The 17545-nt window shown below is 41.0% G+C and overlaps 1 protein-coding gene across 5 annotated transcripts in view; it reads right to left on the reverse strand.

The window, feature by feature from the left end:
• The window catches only part of MARK1 (microtubule affinity regulating kinase 1), a 135888-nt gene that overhangs the window by 44601 nt on the left and 73742 nt on the right, over positions 1-17545 (reverse strand). For 4 of the 5 annotated variants that reach the window (XM_006022339.3, XM_006022337.3, XM_006022338.3 and 1 more), the window contains exons 4-7: positions 11864-11912; positions 10653-10718; positions 9259-9329; positions 7544-7600 (exon numbers count right to left, since the gene is read on the reverse strand). In XM_006022339.3, coding sequence (XP_006022401.1) covers positions 7544-7600; positions 9259-9329; positions 10653-10718; positions 11864-11912 — 243 coding nt within the window. Of the gene's footprint in view, positions 1-7543; positions 7601-9258; positions 9330-10652; positions 10719-11278; positions 11364-11863; positions 11913-17545 lie in introns of those variants that run through there. The other variant, XM_025202579.1, reaches the window with a different exon arrangement.

Genomic DNA, 17545 nt, shown 5'->3' on the forward strand with positions numbered 1-17545 from the left:
TATAGGGCTGGGCCATGCCCCCCCCCCGCCAGGGGCAGGTTGGAGCCAGGATGCCCCCTGCCCCCTCTGTGCGGCTAGATGGGCCCATGACACAACCATTCCATACCAGACTGGGACCAGCAGCCAGATCCAGCCCATGGACAGTTTGGGTACTGCCCATCCGGCCAAAACAAAAAACAAGTTGATCACCACTGGATTAGATGATCTCTTGAAGTCCCTTCCAGTCCTATAATTCTTTGATTCCATGATTCTATAAAGTGAAATTAAGGCTTCAATCATTACTTCTAATTACAGACCAGGAAGCCATACAATTAGATTTTGGTAGGAGATTCACCCAGATAATGTAGTTTTGAATTAAAATTAAAATTCATACCAAGTTATTCCTGAGAAAAGAATATTTCTAACTAAAAGGAGTAATTAGATGGATTTAGGAATGGGGATAAAGATGACGAAGGAAAAAAAACAAAGGAAGAAGAAAAATTGTTTGCTTGCTTCTAAAAGTATCTTTCAAGATTTTTATAGCATTAAAGCTGGAATTTCTTTTAACAATTTCACTAGAATAAATTGATGGTGCCTCCTTTTAAGTCCTGTAACAAACGTATAACTTGTCTATGCACAGTTTAGACCTTAGCCTCAAAAGTTTATTCTCCTCAGCATAGGTTCTTGACACTGCAGAAATGAAGTAATCTTTAGGTTACGTACACTCCCACTTCTGGTTAATCCTTAACTGCTCTGATTTTTCTAGAGGCCCAGCCACTGCAAACAGTTGTTACACTGAGCAACACTGACACTTACACTTTCAATGAAAATGCTGTACCCTACAGTGGGACATGCTGATGAATGTTACGTTAGTATACGCACATATACTTTCTGCTGTGAAAATTTTTCCCCGTTCAACAACTGTTCTTGGTAAACATGAGAACAGATGAGAGAGGGTTCCATTTCAGTATTTCCAAATACACATTTTTTTTCCTTTGTGCGATTCAGTTCCCATGTCATAGACGCATAAAAGCATAATTCAAAATAGCAGGTATATTTCAGAGAAAATACATGTTCAAACTAAATTTCTGTCATAAATTTAAACGATAAGTAAGACTTGCAAAGCTAGTCAATACCTTTTACCTGGACCAACTTGTAGCTGTGAGGTGTTACAATGAGCTTTTGGGCAAAATACGCCTTTCTTCAGGTTTGGCGAAGAAACTTATACAGACTAAGGTAAATAACAGCTAAAACAATTACTTTCATTTAACCATATTATGTTAATGAAGGTAATCACTTAATATAGAAAATGGGGAGAAAATATATGGAGGAAAGCAGCTGTCAGAAGTAGTTCAAGATCAACTAAAGAACGGTTGCTTATAAAGCTTGTCCATCACATATTGTCTGAACCGCAGCTATAACAACATATCTAGCTGTAGAGGTATGCCGACATATTGGTCGCATATCAGACTGGAAATGAACATTACTGGTAATCAGCTTTTTTTGGCCAGCGTAGCTCTAATGTCACCGATGCACGCGGCATGCAGCCACAGCACGCACGCAGTCAGGAATGCAGCCCAACAGTTTAGAGAGCAGCACCTTGCCAGTAAGTTTGGGGGGGGGGATTGAGGCCCCCATGTTGAGGGAAGGAGTATGGCTGGGGCAGTGGCAGGTGCTTGGGAAGAGAAATACCGTATTTTTTCATATATAACACACACCTGTTTCCCCACACATCAGTGCCCCATAAAAGGGGTACATGTTTTAAGCAGGGAAGCTGTTTTCTTCTTTGGAAAGGAAGCATACTGTGCATGTCAAGCAGCTGCTGAAGCTATTGGCTGAACACTGCAGCTTGTGTCTGAAGCATCAAGTGAGCTGCTAGTAGTATCTTGAGGTGGTCTGTAATGTGGAAACACCACTTTATTTACAGGAAGTTATATAAAGAACTACTTACACTAAAGAACTAACAGTCTTGCTATTGCCTTTTAAGGACCTTGACCTAGCTGTGCGTGTGACAGGAGTAAGTTCTCCTGGAAACACAAGAGTATCATCCAGGAAGTGTCACAGCCTAGGACCCAGTCTGGGTGAGGCAGCTGGCACCAAGAACTTCCTGGTGTCAGACATCCTGGACATTATGTTCCCAGAAGGACTTACTTTGTCACATAGTCAGCCACAACTCTGGAAAAAATCTTGTTTACTGAACTCTGGTTTTCCAAAAACAGGGTGCATTTCATTTGGGGCATGTGGTATGTGAGAAAATATGGTATCACTACTTACAGAAACAGTAAAATAAATCCTTTAAAACAGAACTGCCATGTGAAAGGTATGGCTAACTTATCCCTCCTTGTATCATATTGGAGGACATAAGTTGTTTAAGGTTTACTGGATATAAAAAGCAAAGCAGGAAAGAAAAAATAAATATAGTATTTTAAATGAACAGGGTGAAAACCATCAAATATGCTTACTCTCTAGAGTAACACACTTCTATAAATATGGTATTTTAAGGCAGCAGTTATTAAATTGAATACAAACTTCTTGGGAAGGCCATATAGTTGTTTTTATAAACTGTAACTATTCTGGAAGATGTTTTAATAGCTCAAACCAAAGCCCACAACTTCAGTAAGTTCCAGATACTAAATTTGAAAATGGCTTCACAAAAGTGTACATACACACAAAATTTTTAACAATTTCTTTGCCTCCATTTTTTTGTGCAGGGACCAGGACTCCCCCACTGAGATTCAGGATGGACTCAAGAGCGACTCCGCCAGGCCTAGGATCAGGAAGGACTGAGTTAGGGAACTTCTGGAGGGGCTGGACGTGTTCAAATCAGCAGGTCCAGATGCTCTCCACCCCAGGGTGCCGAGGGAATTGGCAGGGGTTATTGAGGGGCCCCTGGCATGGCTTTACGAGCACTCGTGGTGCTCTGGCTAGGTGCCAGACAACTAGAAAAGTGCCAATGTTGTCCCCATTTTCAAAAAAAGGAGGAGGGAGGACCCAGGCAACTATAGGTGTTAGTTTTACTTTGATCCTGGGGAAGCTCTTTGAGAAGATTATCCAGGAGCACATCTGGGAAGGACCAGCAGGGTGATGCTCAGGGGCAACCAGCATGGTTTTATTAGGGGCAGGTCCTGTCAGACCAACCTGACTGTTTTCTACGATCAGGTCACAAAATCATTGGATGCAGGTGCCATGGTGGGTATAGTTTTTCTGGACTTTAGGAAGGTCTTTGATACTGTCTCCCACCCCATTCTCATTAAAAAGCTAGGCGACTGTGGCATGGATGCCAATACAGTCAGATGGGTCACAAATTGGCTGAGGTACTGCACCCAGAGAGTGGTGGTGGACGGGTCATATTCGACGTGGAGGGATGGGGGCAGTGGGGTCCCCCAGGGCTCGGTCCTTGGGCCCGCACTGTTTAATCTCTTTATTAGCGACTTGGATGGGGGGGTGAAAAGCACCCTGTTCAAATTCACTGACGACACCGAGATCTGGGGCGAGGTGGGCACGTTAGAAGGGAGAGACAGGATACAGCTGGACATGGACAGGTTACAGGGGTGGGCGAATGAGAATAAGATGGGATTCAATACTGACAAGTGCAGGGTACTGCACTTGGGCAGTAAGAACCAGCAGCATACCTATAAGCGGGGGAACTCCCTTCTCTAAAGCACAGAGGCAGAAAGAGATCTTGGAGTCATTATCGATTCCAAAATGAACATGGGCCGCCAATGTGAGGACGCAGTCAGTAAGGCCAACCGCACCTTGTCATGCATCCACAGATGCATCACGAGCAGGGCCAAGGAGGTGATCCTCCCCACCATGCTACACTGGTCAGGCCACAGTTGGAATACTGAGTCCAGTTCTGGGCACCGCACTTTAGGGGAGATGTGGCCAGCATCAAGAGGGTCCAGAGGAGGGCCACTCACATGATCCGGGGACAGCAGGGCAGACCCTGAGAGGCTACGGGACCTGAACCTGTTCAGCCTTCACAAGAGAAGGCTGAAAGGGGACTTGGTGGCCACCTACAAACATACCAGGGGGGACCAGCGGGGAATGGGAGAGACGCTGTTCACCCGAGCACCTCCCAGAGTAACAAGGAATAACGGCCATAAGTTGTTTGAGAGTAGGTTCGGGCTAGACATCAGGAGACATTATTTCACAGTCAGGGTGGCTAGGATCTGGAACCAACTTCCAAGGGAAGCGGTGCTGGCTCCTACCTTGGGGGTCTTTAAGAGGAGGCTTGACAACTACCTAGCTGGGGTCATATGAGCCCAGTATTCTCTCCTGCCCAGGGCAGGGGGTTGGACTTGATAATCTACTCATGTCCTTTCCAACCCTACATCTAAGAATAACAGGAAGAGATGGTTTTGCCTGAAAAACATGCAACAGACCTGTTTAATAAGAACAACCATAAAAAGTATTCTTGTTGTCTGAAATAGGTGTGTTCAGTGTTTAAAAAAAAAAAAAGAAATTTAAAAACTGAGGATGATGCAAACTGTTTAATATAAAGCAGACATCAATCTTATAAAAAGGAGAAAAATTCTGCGCCTCAAGATTTTTCAGTCTAGGACCCTCAATGTTAGACAAGTCTTCATACTTGGGGCATTGCCTATTTCCATGGTAACCAAGAGTCAACCAGAGCTTTGGCTGGGCTTAAGAACATCACTCAGTAAAAAATTCTTCAGAACAACAGTTCTCACAGCTAGAAAGTACTAACTATATAAACATTTAAAAGTGCTATTCAGCACCTTTTGCAGGAGGCAATCAACTATTTAGAGATTTCCACATGCCTTTCAAACTATTTAGCAAGAGCACCATAACCAGAACACACCTTGGACTTCAAGCAATCATCTGTGAGACAGTCAGATACATGGAAGTTCCAGAAAGAAAATTCAAAAGGTAAAAACGTTAAGTATTGTTCAGAGGTAGACAGAGAAAAGAGAAAATCATTGTTAGGAGACGAGAGACTTCAGGTTTGTCAAGACAGAACTGAGAATGATCAGACGACTAATTAGGCTTGTGGTTGTTCCTAATCTGTTATGTGAAGGTGGCGGCTGCGGATGTGGTTAGCAACAAAAACACCACAATGACAAGTGCAAACTGGGAACCTAGCAAAAGCTAGAGATATGGATACTATATGCTTAAGCTTGTAGAGATGGAAGTGTTCAACATAACTCAGTAAGCAAAAGCATGGGGAAAGTAGAATAAAGTTTGCTGTTCAAGGCCATCCCAGTATTGGGCCAAGCCAGGTGCATACGATTGCTTTTTGGAAAACACTAATATTAGTTAAAAGGTAAACAGCTATAGTATCGTCATGTTTTATATTTTGAGGAAAATAATGAAATTATGTATAGCTAGCTAGAGTTCTATTAAAATAATAGTCAGTTCTTGCTAACTGAATGTGGTGAGGCAGAAATATGTAACTTCTTGTTGCCAGCTTCAGAGGGGTCCATGCAAAGTATGTATTGCCAATGGGCTAAAACTAATAACACAGCTAATAAGAAATTGAAAGCAAACAGTGAGAAGAAAACACAGGGCTGCAGATGTTCCACCTCATAGTTATGGGTAATAAGAAGGAAGTAGAGTGTGGTTGAAACTGTCCTGCATTTAATCACGTTTGCCAGGTGGCTCCAGAAGATGTGAAGGCCCAGATGTAATCCCAATAAACATTCTTACTCCGAGAGATCTGGTCTCTCACTCCTACCAAAAAAGTAAAATATATGTGGATAATCAATTGAAGAATCAGTGCTGTTTTCACCACAAAAAAGGGTGTGTTGTTCAAAGCAACTCCACTAGTGCAGTTTCTGGAGCAAGGTACAGAAGAACTCAAAAGAGCCATCTCTCTGAGGAATCATAGGCCTAAATTTCCTGCATCAGGGCCATGAGAACATCTCAGCTGCTAGGGCTCATAAGGCTACAACAGTAGCCCTTGAATGGCTTTCTGTAGGGTTACCATATGTCCAGGTTTTCCTGGACGTGTCCTCTTTTTGGACCCTCCAATCTCTGTTGGGCGTTTTTTGAAAACTGAGCCAATGTCTTAGATTATGCCCTGCTCTGATGGTGGGAGCAGGGGAGGATGATTGGAGGCAGCAGGCACATGTGCGTCTGTGAGCACACATGTTCAGCATGCAGCCATGCAAGGTAGTGGGAGCAGCCTTGGCAGCTGGATGCAGTTAGGTCTGTGGGGGCTGGGGGTCAGGGCTTGGGGAAAAACCCAAAAAAATTAATGTGGATAAAACGCTGGATAATGGAATTTCACCCTTTTGTACATATACAAACGTACAATGCAAAACAAATCCAGACCAAGATGTTTGCTTTTCCAAATACTTGGGCATCACCCCATAAGCACAGAATACCAAATGGTGGTGAGACATGCTTCAAATAGATGCTGTAAAACTGAATTCCTCATTCTGGAGGACTAAACTAGCCATAAGGTAAGGAGAAAGATTGTGGGCTGGAATGCTTATACAGGTATTAGGATACCTGTACCAGAGTTAAAAGCATCAAAAAAGAGTGTCAGATTTAACATACATTTTGCCTTTAAATGATGAGACACGTTTTTATTCCTGTTACCAAAACAAGCATGCATGCAGGAGCCAACATGATGCCAACACTTTTGGCCAAGAAAAATCCAATACTAGCAGAAAGGAAGGCAGTCCATCATCAAGGGCTCAATATTTTAATAAGAAAAGCAGAAAAAACTGCAGTGCTGGACAACGGACACACAGAATTTCTGTGACTCAGTTTCCCCAAGTACAAAATATGGACATCAATACCTACCTGTCTTGTAGGGGTATAGGAAAAATTAACTTCATTATCATGTTTGAGAAATGTAGATACAACAATAATGGAAGTTATATTTGAAGAGAAAGGTCATGTACAGGCATCACATTTCTGCTAGGAAAACCGCTGCTCTTCTGGTAGAAACAATGAGTGTATAGACATTCATACAGTTTCTCCCAGACTAAAAACTGTGGTTCCAGGAGAAAAAATAACCCATCTCTGACCTGACAGAGGTTGCTCCTGGGAGAGTTTCTCCCAGGAAAACAACACCTGGACACTCTGCCACTGCTTAACTCCTCCTGTGGACCAGGAGCTGAGCAGCAGGGAAATGCTCCCTGCATCTTTCCAAAATCAGGGTCACCCTGGTCTGAGGACAGCCTAGGGAATAGCTGCTGCTTGCCTCCTTCTGGTCCCAAGTGGTGTTGAACAGTGGGAAAACGCTCCCTGTGCAGCTGCTCCTTGCTCCCCACGTGCTCTCTGGCCAGTGTCTGCACTTAGAGGAGTGGGAGGGGAGCTTGGACCCAGTGCTCCAGTCCCTCTGGGAATGGGAGGACTGGAGCAGCTGCGGCTCCTTACACTTTCACTAGACAAGGAATTAATCAATTTTGGCATAGTACACAGAGCAGAGGAGAGCATGATCACAGGCTGAATGCCTGTGCTGCTCCCTCTCCTGAAGGAATTTCCAGTGATGGAACATTTCCATTGGTAGAAAGTCATGCTTGTTCATGGCCAAGGAAGGAAATTTACTCAAATACTATCAATAAGTAAGTGAAAAACAGCAGCCTACCTTGAGATCACGATGAACGATACATTTTTGATGACAGTATTGCACAGCAGATACAATCTGAAAGACCAACGTTGTCAGTAAGATAAATTACATTTGAATCCCTATATAATAGAGTTTCATATCTCTTATACTAATCTTAATCTTCTCTTCCAATATGAATTAGTGGAATATCATGTTTAGCTTAAGAAATAAATTAAGCTTTCAATTCCAAAGATCTTTCCATTTAACCTCTATTAAAGTTTGAAAATCCCTTATATAGTGTCAGTTTGGGTGCTCCTTTGTGTCATTCCATTAATTCTACAGTGTTGCATCCTGCACATAGGTAAAAATATGTACAGCAACATGTTTTAATGCTATATTATTTCCAAGAATCAAGTTTCAGCATCATATCAGCAACTCAGAACTTAAATTATGAGCATAAGATATAATTTAACTGAATATAGAAGCATTAATCTCTCCCCCCATACAGAAGGGAAGCGAGGATTTTTTTTTTTTTGCATAATTCTTGAGGCGGGAGGTAGGAAACTGAATGGATTATTAGCATTTCTCAAAATTCCATGGTATGTTTTATTCTAAAATAGAATAATAATTTTAAATATATACTTAGAAACTTCTACACAGCATTTCTGTTTTAGTGAGTGTTCAGCAATAACTTGTATATGTTACTAGTATTCCAATTTCTCATGATACTTTACCCATTTCCTGATGTTAATCTAATCTAGCATCTACACCCACAAAGGTATTCTGGATGGGATTTATTCTTGAGCATAGATCCCCGTTACATAAGAAAGTTCAACATATGTTCGGAAATACTAACTAACATTGCATTATTTAAGTCAAATTACTTAAAACACCATTAACATGTACTGTTTGACTGATTACACAGTACATATTGGAGGTAATCAAGGTTTTTAGAAGTTTAAGAAATATAGATATATTTCTGTCTCTTCTGGCCCCCCTCCTGACAGGTAGGTTGAAGAACTGAATACTTTTAGCCAAAGTTTCCTAAAAATAGCAGTGCTGGAAGAGAGAAAGTTTCAGTCCAAAAGGAGAATTTTAGAATAGAATGTGAACATAAAATACAACAAATCAAAAAGGTAGCTAACTTTTGTATTAGAGCTTTTGTAATAAACTGGTGCAAGAAACACCTTGCTGATTTTCTGGAGTCAGCTGCTTTACATGCTAAAACATACTGCAATCAATTAATGAATTTTATAAAGCTCATCATATATTTAAATGTGAAAATGTGCAAATAAAAAACTTATTTCCTCTCCTCATGGCAGGAATCATATATGAAAGCTGATAATCAAGTTAGGACTAAGAATGTTCGGACTTTAAAGGGCACCTCTAGTACAATGGACAGTGTATTATAAACAGTGAGTAAAAACTAAATACCTGTGTAGTTTTTATAAATAACCAAAAGAAAAGATCTATTACATATTCCAGGACACACAGAGTTAACAAAATCGATAGTGAGTCACAGGAAAAAATCTGGTTTCTCAAGTATATCTATTAACAAGAGCTTAAACAGTCTGTTACTATTTTTAGTATATGCTCAGGGACTAGATATTTTAATCCTCAGTGATTTTTCCATTAGAGCTCTAACAAACATCACTACAGCTATGGACTTTTAGTTTTAAAAAAAAAATCTGCATAGCAAGTCAATTAAATATACTGCAAAAAAGGCATTTGAAAGAGTTAATATTATTTCATACCTGCCTAAATTTTGCACGGGCCTCTTTTTCTTTCATTCTTCCATGTGCAACTAAGTAGTCAAACACCTCTCCTGAATAAGAAAAGGATAGAGTATCAGGCATACTGCTTTTGTTTAATCAACACAATTAAAAATAAATAAATAAAAGAGCCTTAGCTAAGATTGGTAGTTTATCTCAACTTCAGTTTAGGATCAGAGCCTCAGAAAATTTTGATCAAAATACACATGCTTAGAAATCTCTGTATAAATTAGTGTCTGACTTTACAAGTATGGAAAGGTAATTAGGCATTTTATTACCAATTTGTGAGATATCTACATACAGGTGGGGAGGGCGGGAAGAGAAGCTGGGGCTAGATATAGACGTTCAGTTTCTACCAAGAAAATCGCTGCTCTTCCAATAGAACCCAGAAGTGAACAGAGCAGTAGGTCTCAACCTGTTTACAATCGGGGCACCCCTCATTACACTCAAGGCACTCCTTTTTTGACTAGAAAAAAATAGAATAATTGCTTTGCTGCAAAGAACTCAGACCACAACAGGTCAGAATGGTTTTAATACCCTGAATTCCTATTCAAAATCTGTAGATTTAAATAGTGAATCGTGTTTGCGCACCTGACAGAGCTAAGTTTGTGTGGCACCCTGCAACCCTTGAAAGCATCTCAAAGCACCCCAGGATGCTGCATCACCCTGGTTAAGAATCACTGGTATAGAGGTTCAGGCTTCTTCACCTCCCAAAGCAAAAATGGTCACCCCTAGGAGAAAAGTAACCCTGAAACAACAGGGCGGGGGTAGGTGGGAGGAAGCAAGCATGTTCCTGGGGCAGAAACCCTTCCCAGCTGTCTGTGGCAGCCAGGTGCAGCAGCTGCCAACTGCTACTTGATAGCCTGCCCCGTTCCCAAACAGGGGAGGGGGCAGGCTGTCAAGTCACAGGCAGGAGCAGCTCAGGGAGCAGGATGGCTCAGGGAGTAGTTCTCCAGTGCCCCATGGCTGGAGACTTTACTTGTGAAGCTCTCTAGTCATGGGGCTGGAGGAGCATTTGTACAGTCCACTTCCCAGGATATCTTTTTTAACTGGGTTAAGAAAAACTCCTCTTTGGTTTGTGCTCCCTCCAATGTCACTAGGAACCTAAAAATGCAGAAACATACAGGCCTAAATTAGACTCTCATTCTAGCAAAGGTTAACTATGCATATACGCTATGTAAACAAAGAAAGAACTGTCCCATTAAGTTCTGCTTAGGGACTGTATGTGGCAACAAGCCAAAAGAGAATAGCCAAGGCACAGTCCAACTCTCAGATGTCAACATGGCTGGTTTTTTGTTTTTTGTTTTTTTTATACACAAAGATGTACTTCCCATATTTCTGATCACCCACAAAACTGGAGTTAAATATCTTCTTACCGCCACTGGCATATTCCATTACCAAATACAGGGTCTTTTCTGTTTCAATAACTTCAAATAATTTTACTGAAAGAAAAAAGAAAGGAGAAAATATTGCATCAAGCAACAAAAGCCCAAGTAAAATTTAAAGACAGTGAAAAAGCCTTACTCTTAAAATTTATTATCAATGACAACACCAAGACAGAACAAAGATTTTTTTTTGGTTAGAAAGTTTAACAAAATTAAGTTGTAAAAACATCTAACATGTACAATTTTCTCAGCAGTTCATAAAACACTCTCCTAAAAGGAAATTCATGCTGAAATTAGTGTTTAGTTCTACTTTGGAGTTCTGAAAAAACACTGCAAATAAAAAATAAATTTACATCACTATTAAACTGCTCCAGGTTAGAAATTGTGGATTTTTGAACAACTCAAAGGACGCAAGGTTGAGGTGCCAAATTAAACAAATACTGAAACTGTTAGACTCTGAAGGACCTTCCCATCAGATTACAATATTAACAAAGTTACAATGGTCATTGAAAAAAAGCCAGCAGGAGCCAAGAATGTTGGGAAAGCAACACACTCAGCTTTGAGAGAGGAAAAAAGGGAGTACCTAGTATGTAATAACTTGTATGTCTTGTCCATACCTTGTATGCAACAAGCCCTCTGGCCGATTCAGGAACATTAACTGTCTCTGGAACAAGACTGTCCAGCCCTCCTCAGCCAGAAGAATTGTCATCACAAAGTAGGGCCCTGAAGGTGAGGGGGAACTAAAGCAGAAAGTGAAAATTATATATTTTGTAGTTCTGTTTTTCTGCAGATACAATTTTGTAGGATGCTCGCTCATAGATCTTTGAGCTAATGGAGTTCTGCCAGAGTCATGCTAAGAAACTATGGATTTTTCACCCTTGAGAGCAACACTAACAGTAAAGCACAAGTGAGACTCTCTACTGTGCATCACATGCTTCTTCTTACTGAAGATTACTTATTTCCCTTGACTGAACAAGATACTCTCTGAAAACCAAATTTCTGCTGGACTTACTTCTGCAGCTAGTCCCACTTAAGCAAGTAGGACAATAATCAAAAGTAGCAGGATATAGCTGTTTATCATACACTCATCTTAAAATGATATAATGAGTTAATAACAACACATCTATAAAATACATTAAAATAAAATTGAAGCTAAATAAAATTATTAATATTAAAAGTGACAGGAAAGGCTAAATTCATACCTATATTGGGGTGATTCAATATCTTCATTATTCGTACTTCTCGGAATAACTGTTAAGGAAACAAAATAATTTTTGTTTAGATTGTATTTACTGTTGATAAAACTACTGTTTTATATGGAATATGGGAGCCTGAAAGGCAATTGAAGTACATACCACCATTTTACATTATATTTCAAGATTAGACAAAAATGACATGAGAACTGCACTAGATTTTCTTTAGTTCTCTGGAATCCACTATATTGTCACAGAGCAGCTGTTCTCCCAGTAGAAACCACAAGTGTACAAGTGCTTCCATTTTTCTCTCTCAGATTAAAAATGGTGGTTCCAGGGAAAAATAATCCAACTCCACCCAGGTAGAAGTGGCTTCTGGAAGAATAAATGCTTGTATACCTCCTGAGGCTCAACTCCTCTCCAAGGGCCTAACAGGAGTTGAGCTGTAGGTAAAAGCTCCCATGCCTTCCAGAAACCAGAGTCAGCCTGTCTGGAAAAAGCATTGGATACAGCTATTCCCACTCTTCTCGCAGACTGGGAGGGGAGGAGCAGCCACCAGCTGCTCCACTATGGCTCCTCACACACCAGGACCTTCAGCGTGAGGAGCAGACCGGGGGCTCATGATGCTGAGCAGACGGAAAGGCAGGGGAGAGGACAGGCTGTCAAGCAATAAGCTTCCCGAAGCACGAGGGAGGCTAAGGGAGTAGCCCTCTAGTACCCCTTAGCTGAAGAGCTTGCCTGTATACATGTGCACAGACTTGGACTGAGACTCCAAAATTAGGACCACAGACTCGTACAGAAGTCAGGATGGAAGGGACATCCAGGATCATCTAGTCCAACCCCTGCCTGAGGCAGGATCATCCCCATCCAAACTATCCTATACAAATACACTGTCTAACCTATTAGCAAAACTACAGGGGGCTGGGGTGGCACAGGCACTAAGGGTGTGTACACACGTACTAAGTTTCTGACAGTAAGCTGACTTAACTTTAAGTCGACTTAACTGTCAGAGCGTACATGCATATGTGGAGCAGTCTACCTAAATGCAGCACAAGATAATACACCTCTAAGGTGTATTATATCTTGAGTCACGTTGATTAAGTCAACTTAGCTCACAAGATGGTTGCCACCATGTCAAGGAGCTGTACATGTGTATGCTCCAACTTGGCTTAAAGTCAACTTAATTAAGTCAACTTAGTTATGTTGCCTTATTTTAAGTCGACTTAGTACATGTGTATGCACTCTATGGCACATGGTTGACAGCCCAGAGGTCACAAGTTTGAGGCCATAACAGAAGCGGCACAACCCTATCAAATTCCAATGAATCTTTGAAGTTTGCTAAATATTTTGTCTAAGGACACAAAAAAAGGAAAGGAAGCAAAACTACAGTCAGCCCTGACACAACCACAAGATATAACACCCTAATCTGCCACAGGTAAAGTAAAGGATCACAGCAACCAACATCCTGCTGCTGCAAAGCCTGTTGAAATATGCTCAAGAGATCCAAGGGGGCTGAAGATGCCTATTTCTTCAACCTATCCTCCCATGCCTTGTCTTTATCATTTTTGTCACCTGCCTCTGAACAGCTCTAATTTCTCCATGTCCTTTTTTAAATGTGGAACTCAAAACTGTACACAATACTTGAAATGAGGCCTAATCAGTGCCAGCTAAAGAGGCACTATCACCCCTTAGGTGTTGTATGTAATGTTTCTACAGATGCATCACAAAGCTACATTTACCTTTTGTGCAGCTGCATCACATTGCAAACCCATACTGAGTCTGTGGTTTACCAGGACTCCCAAATCCTTCTGCTTAGTGCTGTCATTCAGCCAGATGTCACCCATTCTGTATTTGTATTTTTAATTATTCTTCCCAGGGTACAGCACATTGCATTTGTCAGCACTGAACTTAATCCTGTTCACGTCAGCCCAGTTTGCCAATCTGTCAAGATCCTTCTGAATCGCGTTCCTGTCTTTCAACATAGTCACAATCCTTCTCATTCTGTGTTGTCAGCAAACTTGCTCATGAAGTTTTCCATTCAAATCATTAATAAAGAAATTGAACAGCACTGGACTGCTGTTCTGACCTGGATCAATTTACAATTAGCCTTTGCCTGAGTTTATTGAGCCAGTTGTCTACCCACCCTACAGTAGCTTTATCCAGCTCGCATTACTCCAATTTGTTTATGGAGAAGGTTATGAGGGACCATATAAGAACCTTGCTGAAATCCAGATGCATTATTTCCAGAGTATTCCCCCTTCATCCAGCCAAGTAGCTATTTTGTCAAAGAAGATCAAGTTTGTTTGACACAAATTTTTCTTAGTAAATCCATGTTGGCTGCTTCTGATCAGCTTTTCCTCCTCCAGATGCTTGCAAATGGCCTTCCTTATGATATGCTCCAGTAACTTACAGATTCATAGACATTAGGGCTAGAAGGGACCTCACGAGATTATCAGATCCAGCCCCATGCCCAAGGGGCAGGAAGTCAGCTGAGGTCAGATCACCCCATCAGGATCTGCATCCAAGTGTTTCTTTAAAAGGTATCCAGAGTAGGTGCTTGCACCACTTCTGGGGGGAGATTATTCCAGACTCTGGAAACTAAGTTTTTCCTTATGTCCAGTCTAAAACGGTCTTCCAGCAGTTTGTGACCATTAGACCCCGTCTTCCCTTGCGGTGCCCTGGTGAACAGACGCTCTCCTAGTTCCTGATGCACACCGCTTATATACTTGTAGGCTACCACCAAGTCACTCCTCAGTCTTCGCTTCTGCAGGCTGAAGAATTCCATGCCCCTCAGCTTCTCCTCCTAAGGTCTGGTCTCTTAACCTCTAATCATGTGTGTGGCTCTCCTCTGGATTCTCAAGCTTCTCCAAATGCTTTCTAAAGTATGGAGCCCAGAACTGGATACAGTACTCCAGCTGTGGCCTCACCAAGGCCAAGTAAAGCAGGAGGATGATTTCTTGGGTCTTGCTTGAAACATGTTGGTAGATGCAAGGCAGAGTTTTATTTGCTTTGCCAGCTGTGGCATCACATTGGAGGGCTCATGTTCATCTTGTGGTCTATTATGATCAAAAGAGGCTTGGGGTTCATAGTGCTAGTGAGTGTAGCACTCCCGATCCTATAAGTATGATGTGGGTTTTTTCTCTGGAGGTGGAGCACCTTGCATTTCTCCATGTTGAATGTCATCAGGTTTTGATCCACCTACCTTGCAAGCCTGTCCAGGTCGGCCTGAATTACCAACCTGCAAATTTGTCTGCAAATTTAGCCAGTCCACTTCTGACACCCAAATCCAGATAATTTATGAATATATTAAAGAGTACTGATCCAAGTACTGAGCCCTGGGGGACACCACTGGTCACCATGCACCATGTTGACTCGGTTCCATTGAAAGCTTGGTGATGGGCAAAAACTTCAGGCAAGTATTTTTCTTCCAGCTGACCATGTTCTGGATAAGTGTGAGCAGCTGGAGCATATTTGTGAAGCAGAGCAAATGAATAGCATGAACCCTGGGCTGCATTATTTGGACTTCCCTCAAAACACAACACACATACCAGATTGTGAGGAAAATCCATTGTTTCTTCTTTCCATTGTCTCATTCTTCCCAAGCAGATTTCCATTGTAGCCTGTATTATCTTTGTTTGACTTTCTTTTTAATTTAAAGTAGTCTTATTGTTCAAGTGCTCAGTAATGTGATATGCCTGTGGGGTGACTTACAAATTGCAGCACAGGATCTCCTTGTGTCCTTTGCCTCTCTCTCAAACCATTTTTAATTCTAGGTCAGGGTATTCACTACAGCATTTTTCCTGGGCCATCATGGATACATCATCACCCCAACACTACATGTAGTGAGTCATAATAAATATTTTGTTTGTTAGCTTAACTTTCTAACATTTGAGTAATTGGATATTGGTTTTTTTTTTTTACTAAAACATGACCTTGACACTAGCTCTTAGTAACAGGATCACAAATAGCAGGCTTACTCTCCATTTTCTCTTCACATAAGGCCCTCTCCTAGGTAGAATTACCCCAGCAGTGTCTAGTCTTTTCTTGTGTAATGCCACCTAAAGCCTGGTTTAGGCATAAAGTTTATGCCTGGTTTAGGCAAAATTCCAATACTGAAATTGGTTCAGAATGCATGGGAACCGTCAGTTGTATACCCTCTGTCTAATTCAGCCTTCCCCAATCCTAATTCATGCATTAGACGCAGGTAACAACTTCACACTTTTTTCCTTCCCTTTTCTACAAGTAGCTTATGAGACTAATGGAACACAATTTTTAAATGATATTTTTAGTTTAGTAGTGCTCGCTGGAACAGGGTAGCTCCAACTCCTTACCTGCACATAGGTAGAATAAGCTACAAGCTAGTTCTCAAGTAACTAATGGTAATATGAAAGGCAAGGATTTTTGTGGGCAATATCTTTTATTGGACCAACTATGTGGTTGGGATAGATTTAGACTAGCTTTATGCAGTGCCCTCTTCCCTCCAGTAAGTATCTATCTGGATGATTTCAGAAAACTTGTCTTTGAGTAGAATCATAAATAGTCAAAGCTAGTGTCAACCTCTCTTCTTTTGTTGATTCCTAAATAGATTTTAATAGGAGATTCCAAATGACAAAAGAATATGGGTGGGGGAGGGAGGGGGTGTCAGTATAAATATAAATGTAAATTTTTTAGGCAAAACATCTTCCAAAAACATGTAATACTATTTTAATGGAGTGTGAAGCAAAAAAGTAGTGTATTATACCAAGCAAAGCTAAAAAAACAATTAGGCTTTTCAAAGAAACTGATACCCCTCCTCCAACGTCCAGAAATGTTTTCTATTTTATCATTAAATTAAGACCATTCAGGTTATGATTAGGGAGTAATAGTTTAGAAATTATTGCCCAAAGTTTTGAGCCAATTTTCAAGGCAACTTTTGAAAGGGTTAAGAACATGAGCTTGGAGAGAGAGAGAGAGAGAGAGAGAGAGAGAGAGTGTGTAAAAATGTACTATTAAAGCAACATTCTGATGTCTCTGGGTAATGCAGTTGTAAAAGTCATTATCCTGGCCTTCTGCTTTCTACTCAATGATCTTTTAGGTTGGACTAGGACATATTTTGGGGTAACTCTCTCAGACTCCAGATCTCTGTTAGATGAAAGCATAAGATGGTTTGCCATTTTAAGTGCTGTATGATAATTGTATGTTGGATAACAGCTCTAGGCCATGAAGGAGGAGAGGGGGAAGGTGAATATTCAAACGTGGTAAGCATGACTTAATCTTACATTTACTCTAAGATGTTCTTTCCCTCCCCCATTTTTGTCTTCAAAAAATGAAGGCAAGTATTATGCATTTTATTGAGATACAGGTTCTATCTACATCACATTTTATGAAGTATTTATTTTTCTTTTGTTGTAGACGTAATATAAAACAAGTATATTTAAATTCTAGTTACCTTTAAGTATGTCCCGTCTCTCTCCTGAGAGGATTCAGTGTTGGCCCAGGTTAATAATGTCAGTGTCCTTTTCCTAAGTCATCTATGCATTGTTATCTTTTTCTGAGTCTCTTCTCACTGGATGAGTTATTGCAAGCTGAGGATCATGTTTCAGGAAACCTATTACCAAGCTAGCCCTGGTCGGACTGGTTTTGCTAGCTCTGCATAAGTATGACTCTTCAAGGCAAATCAGCAGTCACCTATTTGAACAGCTGGGGGGGGGG

The sequence above is a fragment of the Alligator sinensis genome, unplaced genomic scaffold, assembly GCF_000455745.1.
Source record: "Alligator sinensis unplaced genomic scaffold, ASM45574v1 scaffold178_1, whole genome shotgun sequence".
Lineage (NCBI taxonomy): Eukaryota > Metazoa > Chordata > Crocodylia > Alligatoridae > Alligator > Alligator sinensis.